The 22,269-nt window shown below is 46.7% G+C and overlaps 1 protein-coding gene across 1 annotated transcript in view; it reads left to right on the top strand.

Annotated features, from left to right (window-relative positions):
• Positions 1 to 21,177, top strand: part of ADCY9 (adenylate cyclase 9) — a 160,446-nt gene extending 139,269 nt beyond the window's left edge. The window contains exons 3-10 of the mRNA XM_088464725.1: positions 1,879 to 1,980; positions 2,745 to 2,965; positions 3,991 to 4,093; positions 4,828 to 5,036; positions 10,314 to 10,473; positions 14,172 to 14,320; positions 14,414 to 14,455; positions 17,651 to 21,177. Of these exons, the coding sequence (XP_088320851.1) occupies positions 1,879 to 1,980; positions 2,745 to 2,965; positions 3,991 to 4,093; positions 4,828 to 5,036; positions 10,314 to 10,473; positions 14,172 to 14,320; positions 14,414 to 14,455; positions 17,651 to 18,719 (2,055 nt within the window). The 3' untranslated portion in view covers positions 18,720 to 21,177. The remainder of the gene's footprint in view (positions 1 to 1,878; positions 1,981 to 2,744; positions 2,966 to 3,990; positions 4,094 to 4,827; positions 5,037 to 10,313; positions 10,474 to 14,171; positions 14,321 to 14,413; positions 14,456 to 17,650) is intronic.
• Positions 21,178 to 22,269: the final 1,092 nt, after the last annotated feature.

Raw genomic sequence — 22,269 nt, 5'->3', positions numbered from 1 at the left:
TAAGAATGTCTGGTCACAGAGAACTTTGTCCTTTTCTTAGGTTCTTTCTGCCAAAAACACCTTATGGAATGTCTGACCATTATCTGTTGCCTGATACATTTATGGCTTTCCACAACCATTTTCTGCACTCCCATTACATCCGGAGCAGTGATGAGCCTGATAATTAACATAATGAATAGACCTCAAAGAGGCTAAAATGCCGCCTTGGTTGTCTGACACAAATCGTCACAGATAAAAGCTATCAGGAATGCATACTACCCCCAAAAAAATGCCATGCCCACTTTGAGCCACCAAATCCAGGGAGTCCCTTTACAAAAGCCTTCTGTGTGGGAGCGTTACATACAGGTATGTCCTCATACATCCAGCATGAATTTGCCAGGTGTCTTTTGTTCCCCAAAATGCGTCTTTGTCGCAATGCGATGTGACTAGGGCGCACCAGGAGACTGCACTGATTAATGTGATATGTGACACTCTGAGTCTGCACACAAAGTGCTACAATGCTGTGGCCATTGCTTTTTTCCACGTCAGGTTCTGTTTTGCGTCATATACAGACTGTAGGGTCTATTTACTAAGCCTTGGGTGGTGAACGGAGATAAAGTACCAGCCAATCGGCTCCTAACTGCCATGTCACAGGCTGTGTTTGAAAAATGACAGTTAGGAGCTGATTGGCTGGTACTTTATCTCGGTTCACTTTATCTCCATCCAAGGCTTAGTAAATAGACCTCTCAGATATACAAGTGTCACATATCAAATTATTCAGCAAAGTCTCCTGATGCGCCCTAGTCACATCACTTTGTGACTAAGGGGCATTTTTGGTTGAAAAAGACGCCCCCCCCCCCAACCAAGAGGGGCTGTTTGGTGTAACTTCAGCAAGAATGTCTGAGGACACATCTGTAGCTTCACAGACTCTCAGCGGGAATGCATTGGTATATTTATTTTAGCAGTCAAGCCTGTTCTGAGGAAAAGGTCTCCTGATCCCTGAGTCAGCTCCCTCCCTTCATGTACATGCTGGCATAGGAAGGAGGATGATAGGGGAGGATTGTGCTGTGATTGTAGTCTGATATATGGGCTGTTCCATGTCATGTGACTGTGGTTGCCATGGTAATAGTTGGCAAGTACGGCATAAGGCCTCTCTTAATGGCTATGACATTATTCTGCTTGGTTGGTTGTTCACAGGTAATCAGTGTAGATTGACACTAATTCCCTCTCCAGAGACACCCAAACTTTAGAAGTTTCTGTATGGTCCAGGCTGGTTTTCCATAAATACGGGGAGGTACTGTGGTAGTTTTGGAAATTTTTGGGGGTGCCAAGAAACTGTGGGACGTTAGTATTGAGACCTGACTCGCCTGGAGCGCCACATGATGTAATTAAGAAATGCTAAAATTGTAGTAGGTCAGAGGGAGCCAGACAGGAAGAGTTTGACCATCTGAAACAGGGACGGTGCTAAAGGCAATGCATTAGCTGAACCCATCCCAGTAAGGTAGATTGTGGCGTATGACATATTGCTAGATCTCTTATATAAGTAGGGTTACAAAGTTTATCGAGCTGTACAGTAGTTTAATGGTAAAGGTTGTGCATTGGTGCTGATTTAGATTTTAGGGATTCATTGATCTGATGCATTTATCTATCACCTATACAAATCGGTAATGACGATTGGAGTCATCAGTCAGGCTTGGCCAACCATCGGCTCTCCAGCTGTTGTGAAACTACAAGTCCCAGCAGCTTTCCTGTGGCAGAGGATGCTGGGACTTGTAGTTTCACAACAGCTGGAGAACCGCAGGTTGGCCAGGCCTGCATCAGTAATTGTGAATGGATTTTTAAAGATGTATATATCCATGGAGGTATAGTTCCATAGGTTTATCTTTCGCCTATTTGCAGAGCTGTCCATCTTGCGGAGACCCCGGGAGTCGAGATGAAGAGGAGGAAGGGGCAGCTGCAGCAAACGGGACCCCAGAAGAGTGGAAAGGAGGTGGCACTCGGGTAGGACCAGCTGATGCACACAGCCGATCTTGGGAAGGGTAGAGATCAGTGGCAGCTCCAGGGGTGAGCCACACCAACTACCAGTGAGTCCCGGCCCGCGATGTTTGGCAGCATTTGGGGTGGCAGTTGGTGTGGTTCCTCTATTTGAATTTTGGATTCCGCTGCAACCCCCACCTCTGGAGCCACCGCTGGTAGAGATTAAAGGAAAATATTGAGAACAATAAGGACTGATGCAAAATTGAACGCAAGCCTGTAACTGGATGCAACTACAGCCACCGCAGTGTCTGGCGCATCTCGGCCGCGTGACCAGTTGCAACTGAAGCAGAGTAACTGGGCCGTAGTGGTGCAATACCATGTAGGGTAACATTAGAGAGGGCAGCGCGGAGTTGCGTGAAAGTTAAACGTGCCTGTTTTCCAGATGGATCATTTGCACCTTAAAGAGGGCAGGTGAAAGTGCGAACAGATACTTACGACGGGTATGAAGCCAAGAGTATGGAGGTGTATAACTTAGCGCGCTTGGCCAGCTCAAGTTCAGCTTTGCATCAACCCCTTAGTGTTGTAGACCCAAGGGAAATTGGCATGGGTAGAAGGAGAATAATAGAGAATACTGGAGAGGGGTGAAAGGGCCGAATTTGAGAATGAGAAATGCTGGGTGATTGAAACGACGGTGAGGGTGATATTTGAATTACTGCAGAAAATTTCTGAAATCTCTGTACCGTCCTATTGCCCAATTTTTTGAAAAACATTTTTTGTCTCTGTCGCAGCCAACAGCCATCGGGCGCCATTTGAAAACCCAGAACGGGCTCTTAAGCCCTCCTCCAGAAGAGACCCTGAACAACAGCCAGGCCTCTTTGTATGAGATGCTTCAAGAAAAAGGCCGCTGGTGTGGGGTCAGCATGGACCAGACTGCCCTGCTCCCTCTCCGCTTCAAAAACATCCGAGAGAAGACAGATGCTCATTTTGTAGAAGTCATTAAGGAAGACAGGTAACTGAAATCTGGGTAGGAAAGGACCAGCCACCGAGACTTCCCTGGACAGGGCTTGGAACAATGACTACTTTTGTTTTGAAAATTTAGTTCAGAGCGCCCCATGGGCCAAAATGTAATAGCTGGCCATTTGCGGGCACCGGTGCGTTTTTCGGCAATATACAGATGGGTCCTCATACACTGTTGCTCAAGTCGCGGCACATGGCCCTTCTTCAGGTCCCGGGGCGCCTTGACCGCACCGAGTGTCTTTCTAGTGTCTATTCGCTGAAATAAAACAATTGGGACAAAAATACTTTTCTAGCGTGCATTAATTAATTTCATATGCAACATTTGTACATCTGTGTCTGAAGGGCTCTGAAGCTGCGTCCACGGCTTTTTCTCACGCCAAGTTCCTTCTTGCTTCATCTGCGACTTTGTACGTTTTGAAAACAAATTCCTGTGTGGTTACAGTCGCAGCCCAGCCTTTCGCACCATAATGCGTATTGACACTAGGTGTATCGGGACACATCTGTAGGAAGACAGCATTGCATAAAGGAATGAGGCAAAATAAAATAACTTAAATGAAACAACAGGGGAATGAGGAAACAGCAATTTGGGAAGTCTGAAAGTCTGGTGCAGACATAGGGGCCTATTCATCAACACTAAAATAACGTTTTTAAGGACATAACGTTATTTTAGTATTCATGATGATCATGATTTAGTATTCATGATGACACTTAGCACAGGAGATATCACTGATCGCATGCGCAGCACTGTTTCCAGCTGCGGTAAGTTGGATCAGGTAGGGAAAAGTATCTATTTCCCGAAAAGCTGTCATCACAAAAATGACAGCTTTTCGGAATAGATACTGATGGAGAGGAGGAATAATGGATTCCTCCGGTAATTAGGTAGAACTCCATACGAGTTCTAAACCTAATTACCTCCATCGATTTTTAAGGTAGGATGAATAGGCCCCCAAGATCTGAGATGATCGTTTGACACATGAGAGGCTGCTTACTGTACACTGACCTGTCTTTCTCTTCCAGCCTAATGAAGGATTACTTCTTCAAGCCACCAATTAACCCGCTGAGTCTGAACTTTCAAGACAAGGAGCTGGAGACTTCATATCGAGCCAGCTACCAGGAGGAGGTAGTTATCTGTGCCGGGTTTGTCCATATACTAGATTGGAATAATTGTCTGAAAAATCTTCTATATGCCTGTTGTTGGCGATGGAACCTACCAAATACATTGATTTGTATTTATCCCTCCCTGTATAAACATGTCTACCCAGTGTCAGACTGTGCCATGCAGGGCCCACCGGGGAATGCAGTGGTAGGGGCCCATGGTTAAAGGCTGTGGTCAGCCACCACAGATGTTTGGCTAACCAATGGGCAGATCTTGGTGTAGTTTCTATAGAAGGGAACCAATCCCACATGCCGATCAGTGTTTCTGGTAACTGACCATCTAATAGAGTAACAATCTATAATTTAAGGTCTGGAACCTGAACCTAGAGAAGGGGGTGGGCCCACAGGCAGTGGGGCCCATCGGGGATTTCCCCTGTACCCCTGTGGGCCAGTCCAACTCTGTGTCTACCCCACCACAGCCTATTCCCTTACATAAAATCGCTATGCCCAAGGAGGTTCCTTAGGGCGGGACAGCTCTCATCTTCTAGGGGCTGTCCTTTGCATTGTGAGGGCTTCCAGGTACAGATCCCTCAGTGAGGAGTTCTACGGTAAGAAGCCCAATTCTATGAGAACTGCACAAATTGGCAGCACCTGGGCAATGGACTCCCAATGCATTTGCATATTAGCGTTTGAGAGATGTGATAGTACTGTACAACCACGGAAGTGGTGAGATAGTAATCTGTCTCCATCTCTCTCCAGGTCATGCGCATGGCTCCAGTCAAGACCTTCGCTAGCGCCACCTTCAGCTCGCTTCTGGATGTGCTTCTGTCCTTCTTCATCTTCCTGCTCCTCTCCGTCACCTGTTTCCTGAAGCCGGGCACCGTTCCTGCATCCCCACCGACCCCAGCTCTCGTTGTGCTAGCCGTCTGCGGCCTCCTGGGATTTCTGTCCTTGCTCGTCTCTGTCAGGTGAGCCAACATGGAAATGATGGGTTGCTGTACTGTGGTGCACTCAGGGGTGGAGTCCCCATGGAGGTGGAAATAGGACAGGAAATAAGGTATAAGGTGTTCCTATCCGATTGTCCACCAATGTTTGCAATGGTGGACGTGTTGGTTATTCTTGTAGGGAATATTTAGGCTTGCCATCATCCCTTTAATTTGGGACACATATGAATTACACATATTCTGTGGCTGGCTGACTTCAGGTCTCCATTTTACCTGGTTTTAATCAACCACGGACCCTGTATAATTCATATGTGTCCTGAGTTAAAGGGATGTTATGGCAAGCCTAGGAATACAGCTTTGATGGCTACAATGGGGACACAAAGTGAAAATGTTATGGTGATTTAGAAGAAAAAGAACAAAGAAGGGAGATTATATTATAATGTAAATAATACAGGCAAAAGGTGAGATAATTATGGTGGTTTGGGAGAAAATATGGTGGAAATAACACGTATAACATAATACAGGATAAGTGTTACCTACTGGCTTTAATGGTACAGACCATAAGGGGAGGTCAGGCTAGGGTAGATGCAGTGATGTCACCAGAAACATGCAGTGATGTCAGCAGATACCTGCGATAATGTCAGCAGATACCTGCAGTGATGTCAGCAGATGGGTTGGGTACGGGATCCTGGTGGTCGGGATGCTGGCGGTCAGAATACCGATAGAATAGAATTAGGTAAGTATCCTAACACTAACCCCTAACCCTCCCTTTAATCCTAGCCCACCTTTCCCACAGCCTAACCCTCTCCTCCCGCAAACCTAACCCTAGTCCCGCCCCCCGCAGCCTAACTCTAACCCTCCCCCTAGTGCCTAACTCTAATCCCTAACCCTAATATATACCTTCGGAATGTCAGCTGTTGGGCTTCTGGAGCCGGATTCTGACTGCTGTTGGTATTCCGGCGCTGGTATTCTGACCACCGGCACCCCGACCGCTGGGATGCCGACTACATCCCCAGCTGATACATGTGTTGATGTCAGCAGATACATGTGGTGCTGTCATCAAACACATGAGTTGATGTCATAAGATAGATGCAGTGATGTCAGCAGATAGATGCAATGATGTCAGCAGATAGATGCAATGATGTCAGCAGACAGATGCGGTAATGTCAGCAGATAGATGCGGTGATGGCGGCAGATATATATGGTGATGGCGGCAGATATATATGGTGATGTCAGCAGATAGATTGCTCCTGTGAAGTCAGCCGATACATGTGGTACTGTCAACAGATAAATGAGGTGATGTCAGCAGAGGCATGCGGTGATGTCAGCTGATACATGAGGTGATGTCAGCAGATACATGCGGTGATGTCAACAGATAAATGAGGTGATGTCAGCAGATACATGCGGTGATGTCAGCTGATACATGCAGTGCTGTCAGCTGATACATGCAGTGCTGTCATCAAATACATGCCTGGATGTCAGAAGATACATGCGGTGATGTCAGCAGATACATGCGGTGATGTCAGCAGATACATGTTGTGATGTCAGCAGAGGCATGCGGTGATGTCAGTAGATAGATGCGGTGCTGTCATCAAATACATGAGTTGTTGTCAGAAGATAAATGCGGTGACGTCAGAAGATGCATACAGTGATGTCAGCAAATACTTGCGGTGATGTCAGCAGATAGATGTGGTGATGGCGGCAGATACATGCGGTGCTGTCAACAGATACATGTGGTGCTGTCATCAAACACATGAGTTGATGTCATAAGATAGATGCAGTGATGTCAGCAGATAGATGCAATGATGTCAGCAGACAGATGCGGTAATGTCGGCAGATAATGTTATCACAAGTTACAGGGCCTGAGTAAGAGGTGGATGCTAATGCATGCGTGGATGCAGCTGCTGTCATTTGGACACTCAGCCTGCCCCTAGCGCACTAGCGTGCAACAGACTGTGCAAACGCTGAGGCGCCCACTTGCAATGCTCATGGACAGTGCAACTCCACCGGCGGTTGTGAACACTCCACCATCTGGGCACCACGGCTTGCACCATCGTCACTAATGACAACCTTCTGAAAATACTGTAAACATGGCCTCTGTGACTGTGCCCCCAACACTTCCATTATACGCCCATGATACACAAGTGCCTGGCTTACCACCCAGAGACACTGAAATTTCCTTTATCTACGTCCAAATTAGTTCCCCGGCTATCGGGGGTAACCACCGGGATGCTTGTGCAGAATGAAAACATCGTCCGCTGGCGTGCGGCATCGACACCTTGTCCACCTCTGAGTCAGGCCCCCTGTGTGAGAGACCCTGATTGATAGAACATTATAAAGCTTTGTCCACCATCCCGTCAGTGCAGCCCAAGTACATGTGCCCAGATCGCTGAAGTGCTTTGGTACGGCACCGATGCAACGTTAGAGGGAATCTCCATGCTTATTAAACATAATAATAATGATGTCCAATTGATTTGCAAATTATTGTTATTAACTTTCCTGCTGTCTTCCGGGGGAAAAATAAGCATGTACAATAATGTCTCTCTCTGTGAGCTGGAGATCTCAGCTGACGTATCATTTCAGTTTTGAAAACAAAAAAAAAAAGTAATTTGGAGTCTTCTAATCCCCCTCTCCCCCTTTCCTTATTCATTACGATAGAACCTAGTAGACAGAAATCATGTTAGTTGTTACTTTGGTGAAACAATGTTGCTGCATTCTGCAGGGCCATTAACTCTCCGTGGTGCATAGAGGTTGTGAGTTTTCAATGTTTTTTCCATCCATGAGGCAGCAATATACTATCAGGCATTTGGGAATTAAGGAGAGATGTACGGAGAAGGTGGTACGTGTCAATTGCGCTATAACCAGCGTTATTTGTCCCTTTGGCATGTATGATAGCAGATAATGCAGAAAAAAAAGAAACACTTTTCTCTACAGTATCTGCCAATATCTGACAATTTCTCCTACAGTTATATCGCGATGGAAGGTCATTCAAATGTTACTAAGAGATGACAGCGCAGTTATATGGCTTATGGTTTTTTCACTTATTGGTGGGATTACCTGTCAGTATATGTGCTGTATACACAGAATAGATAAGAGGAAAAAAGGACTCTTGGTGGGGGCACTCTTGTAGGTTAACTGGAATTGGATAATTAAATGTATCATAAAACTTGACTTTTTATAATACATTTAATTATCCGATTCCGGTTAACCTACAAGAGTGTCCCCACTAAGAGTCCTTTTTTTCCTCTTCTCTATTCCGTTTATACATTACGAACTGACTCTGGGGAGCACCACAGACTTAACACAGAAAAAAGGAGATTTGCCCCCCAGCGCACTGCAGCAAAAACAATACTTAAATCCTACATGATAATAGAGATTTAGAGGTATTAGTTACACACATTTGCAAATATATGAATAAGCGCCAGGCCAATCGTCAAGGCTCCTCTATACTGGCGTCCCTACCATTAAGGGGCTCACGTCCGAGAAGCAAGGCACCCCAAAAAATTCCAGCCAAGGGCCATCCCCAGGGCATCACACGAAAAAGGGAAAAAGGTGATAGTGAAGTATAAAGAAAAGATGTGTAAAGATAAATCAATTAGTGTTAATGAAATGATAAAGAATTAAAATGACATAAATAATGTACAAACAAATAGAGAAGTGATAAAAGTATTCTATGTGAATTAAGTGGTGATGCCATGAGAAAGCACCACAGACTTACCAGATATAAGGTCCCTCTCTCTCTGGATTTGACTTAGATCATGTGACCTAATAGAAACATAGGGCCTGATTCAGACCCGGACGCTCATGAAGAGCGCTCGCTCTGAATCAGGGCTTTTGTTTTTTTTTGTTCCGGCCTCCTGGCCGCTCACTAAACTGTGGGTGACCACCCACAGCTTTTGCGGGCGGCCAGGTGATGGTCGCGATGGTCGCGACCATCACAACCATCGGGGCTTGTGACGAGACCCTTGTGGTAGGGTCTCGTCCGTCGCAAGCCCCAGAGAGCTACCTACTCTAACAGAGCAGGAAGCTCCCTACTGACATCACTGGTGATGTCAGTGGTGCCTCCCACAAATGGCAGGCGTTCCTTCGGGAACGTCTCCATTTGTGTAGTCACCCCCCCGCCCCGCCTACAGAACGGGACGAGCTGTCGATCAACATCGACAGCCGTCCCTATTGTAGTGAGTCCCGGACCGAGAGAAATTCTCTTTAGCTCCGTGGCTTGTACCCCACCATTGACCCGCTTGCGAGCGCTATGCGCTCGCGAGCGGGTCTGAATCAGGCCCCTAGTGAATATTTCACAATACCATATTAGACTGTAGTAGGTTACACTCATATAGAGAAGATACCTATTTACTAAATACAGGCAGTTTATTAATCAGTGTGGGATTCTGGAAAAAGGTTATCCTATTGGTAGTATATGTGCTGTGCAGGGGTGCTTGGAGGAGGGGGAGCGGGTACTAATTACCTGGGCTGGTTGGAGGAGCCCGGGAACGATGCCGCCCCCCCTCCCTCTTACCTGTCAGCAGCCCCCCCCCCCACACCTCTACTCTGCCTGTGGGGGGGGGCGAGGAGCGATCAAACTAACCATGCCCCCCATGGATTTGTGCCGGCTCACAGTGCCACCTTCCCAGCGCGCTTACTTTTTTTTTTTCTAAAATGCTCTCTATGGCCCTGGTGCTGGGCAGCGATGGCGTCCATAGGGTCTTGTTTGTGTTTGAGAACTCGTGATGTCTGAGAGTTTTCGCGCAGTGGGGCCGACCAGGAAGCAGGACGCAGCGAGGATTTGCACAGATCACCGGAGGGGGGGACTTTTTTTTTTTCCCCCTCCTCCAGTGGCCGACATGTTAATATATCCGGGTGTTGTTGCGCAGTAAATGCCGCTATAGTACATCTCCCCCAATATTACATGGAAATGGCAAAAATGAGCTGATATCCCTCCTGAAGAAATGTATCTGGTAAGGCTGAATTTTAATATAAATAATAGATTGTTCATTCCTACCGTTGACTTACCCGCGGTCAGATTTCTTATCCGATATGAACGATAACGATTGTAAAAACCGTTCAAGCGTTCATATCGTTGACATGTAGGGCATGCATCGACCAACGATGTCCGTTCCCGATATCTGACATCGATTGTGTTTCCAGACAGATTTGGACGATTTCATTCGTTTTAATACAGAAATCGTTCATCGTTCATGAAATCGTTGGTCAAATCGTTGAAATCATTAATCGTTGATCTAGCAAGTCTGACCGAGTGTATGCCCCATTAGACTCTTTTATTCCCTCTCCCTCACTTTCCAGGATGGCGTTCTATTTGGAGGACATGTTCCTGTGTACCAGGAGGCTCTTGGAAGTCATCTCTGGCTGGCTGCCCCGTCACATAATTGGTACCGTGCTCGTGTGTCTCCCCGCAGCTGTCGTCTTCTCCTACCTGACCGCTGACTTCTACACCAATATACATGTATGGATGCTATGTCTAGGGTGGACAATGTTTCCTTGATATGGCAAAGCACAATTTGCATAGCAATAGGGGTATCCTTCGCCCTCTAAAGGGTCTACATCCTTTGAATTTGCAAAATGACTTTGTGCCTTCTCTGGTATAGCGATTAAACCATTAGCGTATCTGTAATGGAAGCAGGGTGTGCGGTGCACTTTATACTCTTTCGCATTGCGTCTTAGGGCCGTATTCAATTAGACGCGATAAGCCGTTTTCAGCTAAAAGTTGTTGCCGGTGACATCATTTCGCCAGGTGGAAACTTATCCCCGTATTCAATTCCAAAGACTTTGCGCTGGTGCGAAAAGTCTGCGCCTTGTAACCAGCGGAAAAGATTCACCTCTGAATGGAGGCGGAAAAAAGTGCAGAATTGGGGGTTTGGGGTGCAAAGTTGTGGGAACACCCCTGCAGCCTTGGGATAGTCCCCCAAAGGTAAACTGCACCAAAACAAGTTTAAAAAAGTACTTTAGATCACCCCAAAAAAGTACTTTCGTTTTGGGGGTGAAAAAGTTCAAAATTGGGGGACAAACCTAAAAACTAGCAAAATAGACTCCAGGGGGTCCCCCAGGTATGCCCCAGGTGTTTTTTTGGATTGCAGGTGATTGCTGAAGGTGCATTTTTTACGTTTTTGAAAACATCACTTTAGCGATTTTTAACCATGCTAGCACCCATTTTCATGTACCCCAAATATGCTGGGACTACTTATTTCAGCCCCCAAAAATTGCTAAATGCTATTCTTCACCACTTATGCACAGACGCTAAATAGCAGCAATAGAGAGCATTTCAGCACCCCAAATACATTCAGTAGGGCTATTCGGGGGTATCCATAGTGATCCCCAATGTCAGTGCATCTTTTGGGGGTGTAAGGCTGATTTCCCCAAATCTGACAGCACTTTTCGCCTGTTTGAGTTTCGCTGGGACGCGTTTTCGTGTCTTTTGGAATTGAAGAGGGCGAAAAGCGATCGCGCGCACAGAAAGTGTTTTCTCCAAAAACACGGGTTGTAGGTGGAAAGTCCGGCAGATGAAAAGTCCGGGACTTTTCACCGGCAATTGAATATGGGCCTTAGACTAAAAAAAAAACGTCCAAATCCGTAAGCATGGGAATAGTGTACAATTCTGAATCTGGCCCTTAATTAATACATAATACTTGGCAGGCAAATTTGTGACTCATGTAGGTAGTGATCCAAATGTGGTAACTGCCGGATGATTTGCCAATGGAATTTGGCAAAGGCTCCCATGTGGGTGATCACAATGCAGCCGAATGATAACTAGTACAGTAGTCATATTTGTATAGAAAAGTTCCGCAATACAGTTTTGAATTGAACATATCTTTGTAGAAGAAGCCATTGCAGGGAGGAAGCGAAAACTGGAAACTCTGAGTGGGATTACTGTTTTGCTATCAGTGTAGATTATTTTGCAGAGTACACAAGTGGACCTTTCCCCTCCCCACAGTAACGGCAGCCATTTTGTGGCCTAAGCTAACATGCACAAAACCCAGCAATGCACTAAGAACTAGTGACAATAGTGACATCACTGCGACACTACTCTCAAACAACTATAACTACTTGACTGACACGTGATCGAATCATTGCCATAACAGTTTGCACCCAAAAACTAGAAATACGCCAAAACAGATTTTTCTTCGCTTGACTTTTCCCCCAAACACCTAGGGGTAAATTTACTAAGAATCGAGTCTAATTTTTTTTTATCATCGCGGAAACTCGGGTGATTTGATGCTTCTGAAACGTACAAATTTACTAAGAAGTGAGTTTAGCTGTGACCGAGTTGGCTGATGGTGAAGTAAATCGAGATTTCTTCCCCGAGTTGCACGTTTAGATGAGATTACTCACCCGAGATTGCAGTGTTTTCTCACTGCCAAATTCTCCCGAACAAGTAGCCTGCACATATCAGTGAGATATGTGAAGGCGGTTTGTGTGTTGTACCTGTAAAAAAAGGTTAACATTTTCTTAAAAAATTACGTAGGGCTCCCACCAAAAGCTTAACCAAGCCTGACTGCTCATCCAGTCCTGCTTCCTAAAAATACACTGTTAAAAACTAGTAGGGTTACCCCGTGTTTTAGGAACCAGCACTGGGCTACTGAGCCTGTCCTGGATTAAAAAATACGTGGAAAAAATTGTGTAGGGGTCCCCCTAAATTTAAAACCAGCACCAGGCTCAAATCTGGCTGGGGTGTAATGCCACGGCCAGGGGACCCTATCACCGCGTCACCTTGGCCAAAGCATTATCAACTCAAGCCAGTCAGCCCAAGCTGGGAATCTCAGGGGAGGTGGGGACCCCTCCCAATAAAGGGGTCCCTCCTCTCCTGAGCACTCCAGGCTTAGTCTGAAGTCTAGGGCTATTCCCCGCACCCATGGGCTGTGGGTACGGGGGTAATAGTAGTGTCAAAAATTAGAAACTATTGTTTTTTACGGTGGAACTACAGGTGCCAGCATGCCTGCCCTTTGGCACTTGTGGAACTACAAGTGCCAGCAGGTGGCCAACATCCGAACCCCTGCTGTAAAAAAAATAGTTAAAAAGTCACAACACACACACACCGATCAGTGTAATTAACCCTAAAGGGTTAATATAAAAAGAAAATTATGTAGGGTCTCCCCCCCAAAAAGTATAACCAACCCTGGTCTACTCAGCCAATCCTGGTTCCTAAAAATATGGGGAAAAAAACGAGTAGGATATGTTTCTGCCAAACTCGCAGCTCAGGAGGTCTATTTGAAACTTCAATTTAGCTGCGATTTTTCTACAATTACACCCGAGATTGTAATCTCATTTATTAGTAACTTCCCAAGTTGTATCTTTTTTATGAAAAGTTCTTCTGAGTTTGGCCGATGGTGAGTCTAGAGTTTGCAATAATACCTGAGTCTTTCAGTGAAAAGAGAGAAATCTCACCCGAGTTTGTCTTTAGTAAATTTGCAAGTTGAAAAAAATGCATAAACTCCTCCGAGATTGCAATCTCAACCAAACTCGAATCTTAGTAAATTTACCCCCTACTGTCGGTGATGGACTGGCGATGCTGAAGGTAATTCTGTATATCGCAGAATCCCAGCAGAAACACACTAACCCAGGTAATCTGGGTACTGGTGGCTGTGTAGGACTGTAGTGTACTGCCATCTAGTGGTCACATTTTGTCTCTGTACCTCCCACAGTATACACACACTCTGATTAGGTAATCTGGGTACTGATGGCTGTGTAGGACTGTAGTGTACTGCCATCTAGTGGTCACATTTTGTCTCTGTACCTCCCACAGTATACACACACTCTGATTAGGTAATCTGGGTACTGATGGCTGTGTAGGACTGTAGTGTACTGCCATCTAGTGGTCACATTTTGTCTCTGTACCTCCCACAGTATACACACACTCTGATTAGGTAATCTGGGTACTGATGGCTGTGTAGGACTGTAGTGTACTGCCCTCTAGTGGTCACATTTTGTCTCTGTACCTCCCACAGTATACACACACTCTGATTAGGTAATCTGGGTACTGATGGCTGTGTAGGACTGTAGTGTACTGCCCTCTAGTGGTCACATTTTGTCTCTGTACCTCCCACAGTATACACACACTCTGATTAGGTAATCTGGGTACTGATGGCTGTGTAGGACTGTAGTGTACTGCCCTCTAGTGGTCACATTTTGTCTCTGTACCTCCCACAGTATACCATGTTCCTGTGTTCCGCTCTTGTGATCCCCATGGTCCAGTATTGTAACTTCTGTCAGCTGAGCTCCTGGCTGCGATCGGCCCTTGCGACTCTGGCCGGCGCAGCGCTCCTGATTCTGCTGTATTTGCCGCTGTTTCCTACCAGGTAAGTGGGGGCTACTGTATGGGGAGACTGCAGGACACACGAGATGCTTTATTTGTTTTAAATAATGTTCATTGTTTGCTATGTATTTTCTAGAGCCCCAGTGATACCAGAAGCTGACATGGAAACAAATTACAGGTAAGATGAATTGTGGAAACTCAAATGTCTACGGGAACATAATCACAAAATAACATTCAGGGAACTTAAATCAGGGAGAATACTTAATATTGGACAATTTGTCAAAGCTGCCAATGAGTTTTAGAGCAGCAATATAAATGAATGCTAAACCAGCATGACCAGCTAAACTGCCCAATAGTACATACAGTATACCCCCAGGCATAGACAGTTGTATATAGTATATATGGTCGTGATTAAAACAGATGCGCAACATTTCACCTCAATAACTAAAACAATACGGACAGTGATCAGTACTGAGATAAATATTCTGTCTGCTAGTATCAGGGCTGTGCCTACTGTAAGGCCATCAGTTCTCGGGCAGGAGAAATCCTCACCTTATGTAACAGGCTTGTTCCTGCACTAGATGCTGTCTGTGCCAAGCTTTTTCTGGTGACTACTGTATAAAGCAGACATGTGTACAAAGCAGACCCCATCCCGGTGACACGTGTACAAAGCAGACCCCATCCTGGTGACATGTGCACAAAGCAGACCCCATCCTGGTGACACATGCACAAAGCAGACCCCATCCTGGTGACACGTGTACAAAGCAGACCCCATCCTGGTGACATGTGTACAAAGCAGCCCCCATCCTGGTGACACGTGCACAAAGCAGACCCCATCCTGGTGACACGTGTACAAAGCAGACCCCATCCTGGTGACATGTGTACAAAGCAGACCCCATCCTGGTGACACGTGTACAAAGCAGACCCCATCCTTGTACCAAGTGTACAAAGCAGCCCCCATCCTGGTGACACGTGCACAAAGCAGCCCCCATCCTGGTGACACGTGCACAAAGCAGACCCCATCCTGGTGACACGTGTACAAAGCAGACCCCATCCTGGTGACATGTGTACAAAGCAGCCCCCATCCTGGTGACACGTGCACAAAGCAGACCCCATCCCGGAGACATGTGCACAAAGCAGACCCCATCCTGGTGACACGTGCACAAAGCAGACCCCATCCTGGTGACAAATGCACAAAGCAGACCCCATCCTGGTGACAAATGCACAAAGCAGACCCCATCCTGGTGACGTGCACAAAACAGACCCCATCCTGGTGACACGTGCACAAAGCAGCCCCCATCCTGGTGACATGTGTACAAAGCAGCCCCCATCCTGGTGACGTGTACAAAGCAGACCCCATCCTGGTGACGTGTACAAAGCAGACCCCATGCTGGTGACATGTGCACAAAGCAGACCCCATCCTGGTGACATGTGTACAAAGCAGACCCCATCCTGGTAACGTGTACAAAGCAGACCCCATCCTGGTGACACGTGCACAACGCAGACCCCATCCTGGTGACATGTGTACAAAGCAGCCCCCATCCTGGTGACATGTGTACAAAGCAGCCCCCATCCTGGTAACGTGCACAAAGCAGCCCCCATCCTGGTGACACGTGCACAAAGCAGACCCCATCCTGGTGACACGTGCACAAAGCAGCCCCCATCCTGGTGACACGTGCACAAAGCAGACCCCATCCTGGTGACACGTGCACAAAGCAGACCCCATCCTGGTGACACGTGCACAAAGCAGCCCCCATCCTGGTGACATGTGTACAAAGCAGCCCCCATCCTGGTGACGTGTACAAAGCAGACCCCATCCTGGTGACATGTGCACAAAGCAGACCCCATCCTGGTGACATGTGCACAAAGCAGCCCCATTTTGGTGACTAATGCACAAAGCAGCCCCCATCCTGGTGACATGTGTACAAAGCAGTCCCCATCCTGGTGACATGTGCACAAAGCAGCCCCCATCCTGGTGAGACGTGCACAAAGCAGACCCCACCCTGGTGACATGTGTACAAAGCAGACCCCATCTTGGTGACACGTGCACAAAGCAGACCCCATCCTGGTGACATGTGTACAAAGCAGACCCCATCCTGGTGACTAGTAAACAAAACAGACCCCATCCTGGTGACACTTGTACAAAGCAGACCCCATCCTGGTGACGTGCACAAAGCAGACCCCATCCTGGTGACATGTGTACAAAGCAGACCCCATCCTGGTGACTAGTAAACAAAACAGACCCCATCCTGGTGACGTGCACAAAGCAGACCCCATCCTGGTGACATGTGTACAAAGCAGACCCCATCCTGGTGACATGTGTACAAAGCAGATCCCATCCTGGTCACTAGTAAACAAAACAGACCCCATCCTGGTGACACGTGTACAAAGCAGACCCCATCCTGGTGACATGTGCACAAAGCAGACCCCATCCTTGTGACATGTGTACAAAGCAGCCCCCATCCTGGTGACGTGCACAAAGCAGACCCCATCCTGGTGACATGTGCACAAAGCAGCCCCATTTTGGTGACTAATGCACAAAGCAGACCCCATCCTGGTGACACGTGTACAAAGCAGCCCCCATCCTGGTGACACGTGTACAAAGCAGACCCCCATCCTGGTGACTAGTAAACAAAACAGACCCCATCCTGGTGACAGGTGCACAAAGCAGACCCCATCCTTGTGACATGTGCACAAAGCAGACCCCATCCTGGTGACGTGCACAAAGCAGACCCCATCCTGGTGACGTGTACAAAGCAGACCCCATCCTGGTGACTAGTAAACAAAACAGACCCCATCCTGGTGACATGTGCACAAAGCAGACCCCATCCTGGTGACATGTGCACAAAGCAGACCCCATCCCGGAGACACGTGCACAAAGCAGATTTATCAAACCTTCTAAACTGGACAAGTGGAGAAGTTTAGTGTTTTAATCTGATTTGTTGCTATGGGAAACCCCACCACTTTTACTTTTTGATTTTTAAAGCTGTTGCCATTATCAGCCAATCAGATTCTAGCTAACATTTTATAGCGTACAATAGGTAAATGATAGCTAGCATCTTCTACATGTCCGCTCTAGAATATTTGATACATCTCCCCCAAAGGAGCAAAACGTCATCTTTCATGGACAAACATCATCATTCCTGGACAAAAGTCCAGGAATGATGATTTGTCCTTGAAAGATGAGTTTTGCCTCTTTCTGAGTCCCATTTTTTGGAGGGAAAAAACCCGAACCTTGCATGCAAAACCGAACTAATCCGAGCCTGCACATCCCTAGTATAAAGTAGGATGGACCTTTATTACACAATATGGCAAGTGAGTAATGAGGGAAACACTCCTCATACTGAATGTCTATCGTTTTGTTTATTTTCAGCTCTTCGTCTCCTTCCTTGGATAACCTGGGCTTCGGCAGTAAGCCGTCCTCACAGCTCGGTCAGGAGCTTGCCGTGGCCTATTTCCTCCTCCTCCTTCTCGTGTGGTTCCTGAACCGAGAGTTCGAAGTCAGTTACCGTTTGCACTACCATGGAGACGTGGAGGCTGACCTTCACCGCACCAAAATCCAGAGCATGAGAGATCAGGCAGACTGGCTTCTTCGCAACATCATCCCTTATCATGTGGCTGAGCAACTGAAGGTCTCCCAGAGCTACTCCAAAAACCATGACGACGCCGGTGTCATATTCGCCAGCATAGTCAACTTCAGCGAATTCTACGAAGAGAACTATGAGGGTGGAAAAGAGTGCTACCGTGTACTGAATGAGCTTATCGGGGACTTTGATGAACTTCTCAGCAAGCCGCATTACTCCTGCATCGAGAAGATCAAAACCATTGGAGCGACATACATGGCTGCCTCTGGGCTAAACCCGTCTCAGTGCCAGGACAGCAGCCAACCTCACCGCCACCTGCAGACGCTGTTCGAGTTCGCCAAGGAAATGATGAGCGTGGTGGATGATTTCAACAACAACATGCTGTGGTTTAATTTCAAGCTGCGCATTGGGTTCAATCACGGCCCGCTGACCGCAGGCGTGATTGGGACCACCAAGCTGCTTTATGACATCTGGGGGGACACGGTGAACATTGCCAGCAGAATGGACACAACGGGTGTAGAGTGCCGTATTCAAGCAAGCGAGGAAAGCTATAGGGTGTTAGTAAAAATGGGCTATGACTTTGATTACAGAGGGACTGTCAATGTCAAGGGAAAAGGACAGATGAAAACGTACCTGTACCCAAAGTGTACGGACAATGGGGGCCTAGTACCCCACCATCAGCTGTCTATCTCTCCGGATATCCGGGTACAGGTGGACGGCAGTATTGGTCGCTCACCCACAGATGAAATTAGTAGTCTGGTGACCGGAGGGAAAGGGGCGGTGGAAGCAGGAGTTGGGGAGACAGGACGCAAGCGGGAGAAGACAGAGGACAGAGGTCGAGATGGAGGTGCGCGGTGAGACGGGTGGAGCGGAGAAGGACCGTATAGCTTGTGGAGACACCAGTGAAAAACAGGACTGGTGGCTTAAAAAAGAGCACTTGTGCTCCTCACTGTGCACACTCATAGACCTTTCTTTCTGTACTAAAGAGCCACTCCATCATTCCACAACTCAGTCTTATGGTGATGTGGCTTATAATGCTTACCTAAATAGATGGCTCTTAATTCTCTTAGTTATGTGCTGGTGGGCCTTCGTGTTTTGAGTAGGTTCTACGTGTTGGTGGGTGGTAGCATCACTATGGGTATAACCCATTTTGAAAAGAGAGTTGGGGGCTCCCATATATCCTCTGTACATGGGTGACTCTTCATACTGTACTTTGTAGCCGTGGTGTGGAAGTAAGGTCGAGATTCCAGCTCTATCGCAGCCTCCATTTTGTCTCATGATGACCATACTGCTCTTCTAGCAACATGTTTATAAATACTCCAAATTGAGGCATGCCATCTCCTCCAGGCAGATCACCCCTGACAGGTTGCACATACCCTGGCCTTCAGATACACCAATGGGAAGACCATTCTCTTGTCTCCATCTCAAGCCTCCTCCTCGTACCAACCTTCTTCAGCCATACTGAGGATTGTACTAAGTGCCTTCCGCTCTCTGGGTTTCTTCCGCCCAGATGAGAAGACAGTGACACCTTGACGCAATTCTCACCAATACTTGCCAAAAGCATGCGCCTCTCTGGAATGCTTACCATCTAATGGCAAATAAATGGTTGGGGGAGGGGGGATTCTAATTTTTTTTTTTACGAATGGGGAAATGGGTAGCGAGTTATTTTGTTTCTCTTTTAAGACGATGCGATTGTAATGTGTTTTCAGTAACACTCTAGCTGCCTACCAGTTCCCTGTTTAGGCCCGCTACCTCCTACAAGGCGTAAGAGGAGTTTCAAGGGTATCATGAAACAACAACAGCAAAAAAATAATATTCCAATCTTATTTTGTGTGTGTCCCTATACTCCTGGGGGTCAGTGAGATGTTTTTTTGTTTAACCTTGTTGTTGCCATAGCAGAACAATGTAATAAGATACCTCTCTTGCTAAATGGGTGTTTATAAGACAATGCTTCCCTCTGTGCTGCTCACAGGACGACGGCGGCCATATTGTTTGCAGAGAGAAGTCTGTTAAGGAGGAAGTATCGCCACAATATCGGGATATTGCACCAGGCATCTTTGCCATGAGTAATAAATGGTGGGATGTCATGGAGGATTGTTTCTTTTACTGAAATCTGAAACTTTAGAATTTTTGCATGAATAGAGGTTGGCCTACTTATCATCTCTGCCCCCACACATCTAGAGGTCAAACCACACACCATTGGGCTGGCCTCTAGCTTGGTTCCTCTCCCTACCTCCATAACGGTACAGCTCAGTCTCCGGCATAAAATGATCTACTAAGGCTCAAATGGCCGCATACTCCAAGATGAGAGCTGAAAAGCTGTACCCCTGTGGTAAAATAGGAGAGTAATCGTTTCTAAAAGTTGAAGGGGCTTCTGGGTAAAGCCACTTACTGTAGATGGAAGCCCTTTGAGCCATGGCCTCATCCACAGGGTTTTCAGAGCAAGACAAGATGGCAGATTAACAACGACTCCTAAAAAAGAAAAGTATAGGGCTTGCCCATAGCAGCCAATCAGCTACTGGCTATCATTTTCTCTAATGTAATAAACTATAGCTATAATCTGTTTGGTTGCTATGGGCAACACTTACAATTAATCTGATTGGCTGCTACGGGCAACACATTTTCCTATTTAGAAGTGTTAGTAAATCTACACCAAAGGCTTTTCCAGAAACAGGTCATCCACCTACACACTGCTCTGTTGCCGTCTAGTAAATGGAGGTATCCATATGTCACCATATAAAGTTAGAAAACTTTTTTTTTCCTCAAGAGCTGATACTTCCTCTTTAATCATGTAAGAATGTTTACCTGAAAGCTGTGTAGGGTTAGCACAGTGAAGAGTTGTGGGGTACAGTCAGCATGACAAAGGGGACAGGCCACAGCCGCCATTGTGCTTGGCTCCCCCAAGCCACCGTAACCTACCAGAGAATTTGGCTTTAGTTACCTCTAAAAAAAAGTTAGCAAAAGTATATATATAATATTATATATATATATTACCATATGTGCAGATATTTATTTACATGTATATAAATGCACAAGTCTGAACCAATACAAATTTCCACAGACAGCGATATGTATATACTCATACACATGAGGATCTCTATGTACACAGGTGAAAAGTATTTGCGTTGAGAGGGCTGTAGTGCCAGGATGTAAGTACATTTACTGCCTGTGCCCAAATTTCTTGTGACCCACTCTACCCAGGTATCGCATCTCCTCTATACGCTCAGATTTCTGCAGTGACCGAACGTTCCTTCTGCGCGATATACTCTGTTCTGCAAAACAACCTGCAAAGCCAAAATAAATGCATTCAGTACTCCGATGTCTGGGTTATTTACTGAGTGATCGCGGCGTTCTGGTTGGTGTGTGTACGGCTGAGATTCACACCCCCTTGTGGTACACCTACCACAGGCTCACAGACCCTACATTACAGGCACATTTATTACACAGCAATAATTATTTATCAGGATATCAACTCACATTCAGCAACAAGTCGATTATTACCTCCTAATACACAGATATCAGGACACTGATCTATCCTCCTAATACACAGAAATCAGGGCATTGACCTCACTTCCTAATACACAGACATCAGGACACAGGCCTCTCCCCTCCTCTTAATACACAGACATCAGGACACAGACCTCTCCTCCTAATACACAGATAGGAAACAGATCTCTCCTCCTAATACACAGACATCAGGACACAGATCTCTCCCCTCTTCCTAATACCCAGACATCAGGGTACAGACCTCTCCCCTCCTCCTAATACACAGACATCAGGACACATCCCTCTCCCCTCCCTCTAATACACAGACATCAGGACACAGACCTCTCCCCTCTTCCTAATACACAGACATCAGGACACATACCTCTCCCCTCCTCCTAATACACAGACATCAGGACACATACCTCTCCCCTCCTCCTAATACACATACATCAGGACACACTGACCTCTCCCTCCTTCTAATACACAGACACCAGGGCACTGACCTCTCCCATCCTCCTAATACACAGATATCAGAACACAGACCTCTCCCCTTCTCCTAATACACAGACATCAGGACACATACCTCTCCCCTCCTCCTAATACAGGACACAGACCTCAGCCCTCCTCCTAATACACATACAGCACATCTAGACACAGTAATCTCCTCCTCATACACAGACATCAGGACACAGAACTCTCCTCCTAATACACAGACATCAGGACCCAGACCTCTCCCTCCTCCTAATACACAGACATCAGGACACAGACCTTTCCCTTCCTCCTAATACACAGCCCTCTCCCCTCCCACTAATACACAGACATCAGGATACAGACCTCTCCCCTCCTCCTAATACACATACATCAGGACACAGACCTCTCCCCTCCTCCTAATACAAAGACATCAGGACCCAGACCTCTCCCT

This window comes from Taudactylus pleione, unplaced genomic scaffold (assembly GCF_031769625.1).
Source record: "Taudactylus pleione unplaced genomic scaffold, aTauple2 ptg000061l, whole genome shotgun sequence".
NCBI classification, from domain to species: Eukaryota; Metazoa; Chordata; class Amphibia; order Anura; family Myobatrachidae; genus Taudactylus; species Taudactylus pleione.
Note: the sequence above shows the minus strand (reverse complement) of the source record. Positions and strands in the feature narration are given on the sequence as shown.